Raw genomic sequence first — 9386 nt, 5'->3', positions numbered from 1 at the left:
TATTTTGTAGCCTAATTATTATTAACAGAATTTACGGAAACTTTTGTGTAAGACCGCCTTACCGGAAAGACCACTTTGATTTTTTAACTAATTGGTTTCATTGCTTAACTAATTAGTTTAAGTGCGTAACTAGTTAGTTTAAGTGCGTAACTAATTAGTTTTATTGTTTAACTAATTGATTCTCTTGCTTAACTAATTAGTTTCATTGCTTAAATTATATGACACCAATGAGGTCTTTTGTGTAAGACCTCCTTACAGAAAAGTTTGTATAGAATTTATAAGCTAAAATATTATAGAAATTAAAAAAATACCAAACTTAAACTATATAGTTAACAAACTAAAAACGATTAACGAAAATAAAAATTTACCAAAATTTGAAAAAGTGAAGTCATTTTATTTTTGTGAAAAAAAAAGATGATGCCATATTTATTATTACCGAACTTTATAAAAAATGAAAAGACATGCCATAGTTATTTAACATGTAATGATCCTTATATTATAAAAGTACTTTTATTTGAAAATCCCTATAAAGAATGAAAAGATTTGTCAGATAAAATTATTTAACATGCTTTGTGTGACTGCGACATTAGATTTGTAAATAAATTTTTTTAATTTTATAAATAAGTTTACATTTTAGGAGTTTCTATTCATACTTGGAAATTACCAAATAATAACATCAAAATAACTAAATTGAACATATATAAGAGATAAGAGTATTTAGAAACGTCACAAGGTGTATAACGAACTTGATTATTTGGGCATCCCCGTGGTACATTATGACTATGTACACAAGTATACACATATTTTGTTAATGTTAAATTAAATTACTTAAGAATTACCTTTGGGTCTCCCAAATTAGGTTTAGGAGTTACCAAATATTTTGGACTTTCTATTTCTTAATTAGGAGTTACTATATGAAAACAGTAAATTAACTTCTCTTAAGTAAATGAATATTGTGCTCGATCCTAATTAATCATTTCGACACGTTACATGGAGCTAGTTCAGGGTATTTGGCCATTGCCAAATTGTGTAGCATTTATTTTGGGACTCTCAATTGTGTTTTAGTAGTTACTAATTATTTACGTGAGTTACCTATTAGGCATCAACATAAGTGTTACCCGCAAAATGTTATTTAAGATAAATATTATAGAATTTCCTATCTATTATTTATGTATTACCGTATACGTGAAAATAATATGTGGGTTGAGGATAGTGTTAGATAATTAAACCAGATGTAATTCACAAGAAACACATTTGAAAATTTTCATTGTCTTCCTTATTTTTTCTATACACTTTCATCTCTAGTGTTCCCCGTAATTTTATCAAATATATTTACACTTTGAGACTTCATATTGCTTATTTTGGAATTACTAAATAATAACATCAAAATAATTTTAACATAAGATAAAATTAATAAGCAAATGAGTATTGTAAAAGATTGATATATAATTTTGGACTCCCTGCTCACCTATTTATGCATTATTGTACACATGCATGATATAAGTGAGCTCATGGTCGTGTTGGATAATTCAACTTGGAGTAATTGTAAAGAACAGAACAGATTTGAGGGTATTTTTTGTTACTTAGTTCTTCTATGGACATTTAACTCTATCATCATCCATAATTATATGGATAAATTTACACTATAAGACTTCCTATTTATGATTAATTAGGTGTTACTAAACAATAACATCAAACACTACTAATTAAGGGAGAACAATGGGGAACTTTTAAGGAAATTTGTTTATATACTTCTATGCAATTTCCACTACTCCCTCTGTTTTCGAATATTAGTCACTTTTGGAATCTTGACACTATTCACAATTGAAGAGAATATTCTAATTTCTTTCCAATACGTACTTCAAAACATATTCATGTGAAATCTTGTTTTGTTCGTCTCAATGTGTAGTTTAACAATATCAAATTTTTATATTTTTCTAACATACGTATTTGGAGATATTTACATTTAAATATTGAGTTAAAACGAGTTGAAAAGTCAAAATAATACTAATATTTAAGAACGGAGGGAGTAATAATTTTATAAAATAAATTTCTACTTTGGGACTTTGTATTTCTAATTTAGGGATTACTAATTAACAATGTCAAAATAAATTCTCTTATGAGAATGAGTATTGTAAGCGAGTTTTATCAAATTGAAACGTCACAAGGTGTATAACGAACTTGCTTGTTTGGCCCAACCCCACAATATATTATTACTATTCATATAATATGGTTATGGTTTATTCAATATTTAAATTAAATTTGTGATTCCCAAATATGGTTCAAGAGTTACCAAATCATTAGGGACTTTCATTGTCGAAAAATAATGAATGAAGAATATTTTATTTGGGTTTTTTTTACGGCCTTGCCTATTTCCTTTATGCAATTTCAATTCATATTTAGTGTTTCCCATAATTTTATAAATAATTTTACACTTTGGGATTTTATTTTTCTTATCTAGGAGTTAGTAAATAATAATAATAAAAAAAAAATTACTTTTAAGATTAAAAGAATGTATAGTTGATAGGATTGATAACTTAGAGATTCTCTATTTATTATTTACGTGTTACTGTATACAAGAACGTTCATTGAGTTAATTTTAATGAAAAGTAATATGCTTTAATTTCATGTGGGAGTCAATTTATTCTTTTTGCGATAATATTTTAGTTGATATTCCCCGCCAAAAAATTAAGTATACCAATATTTTTGTATGTTATATAAGATACTATTGACAAAAGAGATATTTTTAATATGAAAAATATAAAAAACACACAAAAAAAAGGTACCAAGTATGAAAGTATATTTATAAAAGTATGAAACTATATAAAGCGTATATGGTGTAATATATTTATAAAAGTATGAATCTTGAAAATTTTAGAAATACGTAAATTTTTTCTAACGAAGTACCTTAGTAAAAAAATAAATGTGCATAACTGTCGAAGTGTTAAATATTAATTATGTCACAAATCTCAATATAATTATCTGCTCAAAATACCTTACCGTAATTATCTTTCACTCAAAATATCTAAACATAATTATCTCATTCTTTTTTTTTGCCATGACCCGTCAACTTTTTTTTTGGAAGATATTGATAGAATATACTCTGAATGCGATAATTCACTACCCTATTTTTAGCCCTTCTTTGGATTTCAAGGGCAAGATCAAGCTAGTTTTAGGGCAAAAATTCCCCTCAGTTAGTGTATTTAGGAAGGCATTAAGATACCATGCAGTTGAGAACAAATACAACTATTATTTTCTGCATAATGGATCAAAAAGAGTGACTGTTTATTGTGTGCACAGGTGTGGTTGTGAATGGAAGGCAAATAGAATTGTCAAATGCACATGTACACAAAAGAGGAAGTGTAGGTTCAAGATTCATTGCACCAAGGTTAAAGGAGAGGAAACATTTCAGATCAAGAGCTTGAAGTTGGAACACATTTGTGGTAAACAACAAATAAGGTAACTGCACAATATTTGGCAGAGAGGTTTTTGGAAGAATGGATAGATACACCAAGCTGGAAAATACTTGATTTCATGAAGAGGGCTAAAAGAGTGACAGGGGTAGAACTTGGTTACTATAAGTGCTATAATGCAAGGTTAATAGCTATGCAAATGATTCATGGAGATTCTGCTGAGGAATATAAGAGGGTTTGGGACTATGCCAAGGCAATTAGAATGCACAACCCTGGGAGTACAGTTGTTGTGAAGGTGGTTGGCATTGATAATCCTCCTCCACTATTTCAAAGGATGTACATATGCCTTCAACCATGTAAGGAGGGATTCATGGCTGGTTGTCGGCCTATTTTAGGGGTGGATGGGTGTCATCTAAGGGGGTCATATCCTGGGATATGTCTAACTGCTGTTGGTAAAGATGGAAACAATAATATATTCCCAGTTGCATGGGCCGTAGTTGAGGTTGAAAATGCTGATACATGGGCTTGGTTCTTAGATTTGTTGGTCAAAGATTTGGATAGCGTGAAAGATTCTTTGACATGGGTACATGAGAAGGAAGAGGAAGGGGAAGCAGATAAGGTGACTTATATGTCTGATAGGCAGAAGGTAACCTTCTTTACCTTACTTTTATTTTGATTTTGATTTTCATATTCATATTCAATTACTTCGATTAAAATATCTGATACATTTTAATTTTTTTGATGTTTTAGGGATTATTAGATGCATTCAACAAAGTGGTGCCTAATGCAGAGATCAGATTCTGCTGTAGGCATATTTGGGCAAATTTCAAGTTGAAATTCCCAGGAGAATTATACAGAGAATGTTTTTGGAAAGCCGCGAGATCTTCAACCAAGGTAAGTCTCCATATATGTACTATATATGTAGTTTTTTGTTGTTTGCATGTTATTTACAGATTGTTTATATTCTTTACACAACTTTATTATTTCAGTGGCATTTTGATAGTCAAATGGAATCTATTAAGTTGCTGTCAGTTGAGGCTTACAAGTATCTAAATGGAATACCACCTTGTCATTGGTCTAGACATGCATTCAGCACTAAGTCCAAATCTGGTATGTTACTTAACAACTGTTGTGAGAGTTTCAATAATGTCATTAGGGATGCTAGGTCAAAACCTATCTTATCCATGATGGAATGGTTAAGAAGGTATGTCATGAAGAGGTGTTGTGCAAAGAGAAATGGGTTGAAGAAGTTTGAGGGTGTGGTTATGCCATCAGTGGTGAAAATGATTGACAGGGCTAGTGATGAAGTGAGTAAGTGTGATGTTACTCAAGCTGATGTTCATGAATTTGAGGTAGATCATATTAGCACTGGTGAATCTTATGTTGTGAATCTGGTTGAAAAGAGATGTGGGTGTTATCGATGGGAGTTAATGGGTATCCCATGTTATCATGCATTAGCTTGCATAGTGAAGCAAAGGTTGAACGTTGAGGATTTTGTGCATCAGGCATACCATGTCTCCACGTATGCACGAACTTATGCTCCAGCCTTCCACCCAATGCCTGGAAAACACCAATGGCCAACTGTTAACCTAGCACAACCTTTACCTCCTCCATTTAGGAAAATGCCAGGAAGACCTAAGGGAAACAAAAGAATTAAGGAGAAAGGTGAGGGGGAGGAGAGGGAGCTTGTCATTAGAACTAAAAAGGCAAACAAATGTGGGAATTGCGGTGGGACAGGACACTTCAAGAAGACTTGCAAAAACCCTCCAATGACACCTCCTAATGCTCCAAAATCCAAAGGTGGAAGGCCAAGAAAACGTCCACTTGCAACTGCTCTTTACACCGCTCCAACAGTAGTTGCGCCTGCAAATGTACCTCCTCTGATCTCTGCACCTGCTGCTCCTTGTAAAACAAAGAAGAAATCTACTCCAACTTCAATCCCTAAACCTAAGAAGCACAAAAGTATTGTTGATGTCTTATCATCTCAAACTAACACTTCTTGTAACTCCAAAACCGGCCCTGTTGCTTAAAATGCATATGTAGTTCTTTTGGAAGATAATGTAAGTTATTTTGTCAATACAATGGTATTTTACGTTAGTTTTTAATGTTTAATTCGACTATATAAGTGTTTTGACAATGTTCGTGTTTTATTTAAGTGTCTTGGAGGGCCAAAACAATGGTCTTTAATGTTAATTCTCACTTTTGTAATGGACATGATAGGAAAATATGAAAATTTGTGAAAAGACTCTGTTGTTTTTTTTTTTTTGAAATATTGTAGATACTCTTGTAGCCTATGTAGGAGTTGAACCTACGTCTTTGTGTATTTCACACAATGCTCTACCATATTGAGCTAATAGGCTCTTCTGTTTTGATGACATTAAAATTAAAGATTTTGACCTCTGGTCATCCATACAAGAACATGAAGATACACTTAGTTTTTTACACAATGGGCCAAAAGAGCATTGCAAGCACCAGACTTATACTATTTATCTACTTCATTTGTGTTGTGACAATCAGAATAATAATATTATGTGATTGCTTTAGTGGTTAATAATTAAGAATTACTAACAATTTATCCAAACCTCTGTCATAGAACTCATAGCTAGAAATCGATCTTCTTAAACTTTAGAGTTCTTAGTTTGTTAATATTGGCTTTTGGGGGTGAAAGGTCTACTTTTCTAATCAAATCACACACCAAATTGTATACTACCTCCGACTAATTTAATGCATGACTTTAAATTGTTGTTGATCTTGAAAATAATGCCTTCTAGCTTTCCATGATTCCATCAGCAAGTAACATGAAGATTATACTCCGTATGACTATATCCTTAACAATTTACTTCGTAGAAAACTCCCTCCATTTTGAATAAAGTAATCACAAAATTTTATTAGGCAAATTGTCAAGATTAACAAAGAACCCATCAATGAATCACACAACAGACCAACAACAACAAACCCCTCAATTAATCACATACACAAGAATACAAAATTACGAATTGTACAATCCCAATTAATTTCACTTACACAAGAATAAAATTATGAAACCCTAACTTTATAATTTATGCGAAAACTGCGAAAATTAAAAAATTGATAAGGGATTTCACTTACTACAGATGCGAAAAGGAAAGAATACCTTGATTTTTATACGAAGGAGAAGAAAAAGGATATGAGTATTCAATTTCAAACTTGAACAGGGAAATGGAAATCTTCAAACTTGAGAAGCTTAAGCCCTTAATTTTCTCCTCCTTCTTGCTGATAGGTTGACAGTGTTCATCACTAAGTAGAATTTATCCTTGAAAATATTTTCCATTGATGAGCTTCTTCAATTCCTTGGTTGGTGGTGAGTAACTCAGAAAGTTAGTGGGGGAGGAAGTAAAGAGAAAATGAAATAAGGGAAATAATAAGGGAGACAAAAGGTTGGATTTTGTAGTTAAATGTCACGTGAAATGCACGTGACAAAGTCAACGCCGGAGTGTCGGTCAACGTTTATAGTTTCCGGCGAATGGTAGTATTTTACAACAATATATTTTTATAAGGTAGTTAATAACAACATTTTTTTATAAGGTAGTTTTTGACAAAAACAAAATTTTATAAGGTAGTTTTTAACAAATTTGCCTTTTTTTTACGGTTATATTAGGTAAGTTATCATGTTGTTTGCATAGTAAAAGATTTCCCTAATTATTAGCCTAAGTTTTAGCCATAATCTTATTCATAATACGAAATTAGTTTACCTATTGATCGAGCCATAAATTAACTTACACTATTTATCTAAAAAATAACGTAAATCAGATATATATTTTTCATTTAAATTAATTAATTAAAAATTTATTTATTATTAATTCAAAGGTAAGATTAAATAAAGAGTGTGAACATATTATTATGGCTGGAACATTAAATGTTATACACAAATATTATGGGGATATTTTTTTTAAGTTTTTTTTATTTAAATAAAAACTTAGTTATTTCTTTGAGAGTGATTCAATAACTATAGGATTCTTTTTTTTAGGGTGATTCAATAACCATAGGATTCTTTCCTAATTTCCATATTTTATCTACAATTTTGTCCGTTAAAGAAGTAGAAAAATTATGTTGTTCTTTTCTATAAAAGATTTTTTTCCAAAATAAAAATGATGTTATTTTTTTTTAAAGCTAACGTTAATTTTTTTTAATTTTTGTTATTGTAAAAAACAAGATACTATTTTTTAATTTTAATTATTTAATTTATTTATTATTATTAATATTTGGGGTTACTTTTGTCGTACTGCCACGAATTAATTGAGTTCTTCAGATAACGTTAATGGAAGAATTGAGTGCTTCAAACAAAATCAATGGAGAATTTGAAAAAACGACATCTAACAATATTATGACAATGAATCGACGTTTGATGAAATCGAACAAACAATGTGAACAAAGCTTGAGCAATACACAAACAATGGAGCTCATCAACTGTAAACTGAGTTGATGAGGAGAGAATAATTCTTTTATTACTAACTTGCTTAGAGTACAAGCTGATATTATGAAACGTAGTAAATAGAATAATGCTAAGGATAAAACTTATATAGTAGGAGCAATGATGTGCTGTCTCAACCAATCAGAAGAGAGGAGCTTGCTGACAACCAATCAGATATCAACTCACTAACAAACAAACTGCCATGTCAGCATGTCAGTTATGGAATTCAGTTACAAGAGGAATCATCCTGTGTGTGCGTATGCATGACTGCTACTGTGTGGCATCTCTGGTGCAACTATGTCATGCTGTCCAACACCCCCCCTCAAGCTAGGGGTGACAGAGGAAAGTCCTAGCTTGGACAATAAATCATTGAACTGAGGAGAGGGTAAAGCTTTGGTGAACACATCTGCAAGTTGTGAATGTGTAGGCAAATAAGTTAGTTGAATCAAACCTTCCAAAACCTTATCCCTTGTGAAATGGCAATCGATTTCAATGTGTTTAGTTCTCTCATGAAAAACTGGATTCTTGCCTATGTAAATTGCTGATTGATTGTCACAATGTAAGGTCACTGGTTTCAAGTTGGTGACACCAATCTCCTCTAGGAGCCTAACCAACCAAGTAACCTCTGAAGCAGCTGCAGCCATGGCCCTGTACTCAGCTTCAGAGGAGCTTTTAGAAACTGTTCCTTGCTTCTTTGATTTCCATGAAACTGGTGAGTTACCAAACAATAACACATATCCAGTGACAGATTTTCTGGTGTTGGGGCAAGCAGCCCAATCACTATCAGAAAAGGCTTGCAATGTGAGAGAATTTGTAGCTCTAAGAAGGATACCTTGTCCTGCAGTATGAGCAACATACCTAAGAACATGATGCAGAGCTGAAACATGAGGAATTCTTGGTAGGTGCATAAACTGACTTAGAAGTTGAACAGCAAAACACAGATCTGGTCTGGTGTGAGTGAGGAAATTCAGCTTGCCAACCAATGTTCTGTAGTGTTCTGGCTTCTCATAAGGCATCCCCTCATCTGAAAACAACTTAGTATTGAGAGAGAGAGGTGTTGCTGCAGTTTTGTGAAGATCAAAATCACAATCTGTCAGGAGTGATTTAGTGAACTTTTTCTGTGTAAGCACAACACCTTCTGGTAAGTATCCAACCTCAATGCCAAGGAAAAAACTCATGATTCCCAAATCTTTAATGCTAAACACATCATCCAAATGTTTCTTGAGAGCTGTAATGGTAGGTAGATGATCTCCTGTAAGCAAAATGTCATCCACATACACAGCAGCTAAAGTGATGTGAGTGTCAGTTTTCTTAATGAATAAAGAATAGTCATTCTTTGACTGTATGAAACCCAGAAGATGTAGTTCACCATGGAGCTTGGCAAACCACTGCCTGGAAGCTTGTTTGAGTCCATATAAGGATTTTTTTAGTTTGCAAACTTGATTATCAGGATTTGGAATTCCTTCAGGCATTTTCATGTAAACTTCCTCATGGAGATCCCCATGTAGGAATGCATTGTTTAC

General features: G+C 32.3%; 1 protein-coding gene across 1 annotated transcript; it reads left to right on the top strand.

Annotated features, from left to right (window-relative positions):
- Window positions 1-3534: 3534 nt before the first annotated feature.
- LOC110795537 (uncharacterized) lies at window positions 3535-5443 on the top strand. The gene is made up of 3 exons (XM_022000551.2): window positions 3535-4059; window positions 4164-4307; window positions 4403-5443. Exons 1-3 carry the CDS (start codon window positions 3535-3537, stop codon window positions 5441-5443), a joined length of 1710 nt encoding a protein of 569 aa, XP_021856243.2.
- The last annotated feature ends 3943 nt before the right edge of the window (window positions 5444-9386 follow it).

This window comes from Spinacia oleracea, chromosome 5 (genome assembly GCF_020520425.1).
Source record: "Spinacia oleracea cultivar Varoflay chromosome 5, BTI_SOV_V1, whole genome shotgun sequence".
Classification (NCBI taxonomy): domain Eukaryota; kingdom Viridiplantae; phylum Streptophyta; class Magnoliopsida; order Caryophyllales; family Amaranthaceae; genus Spinacia; species Spinacia oleracea.
The sequence above is the reverse complement of the archived record's forward strand: the minus strand, read 5'-3'. Positions and strand labels throughout refer to the sequence as shown.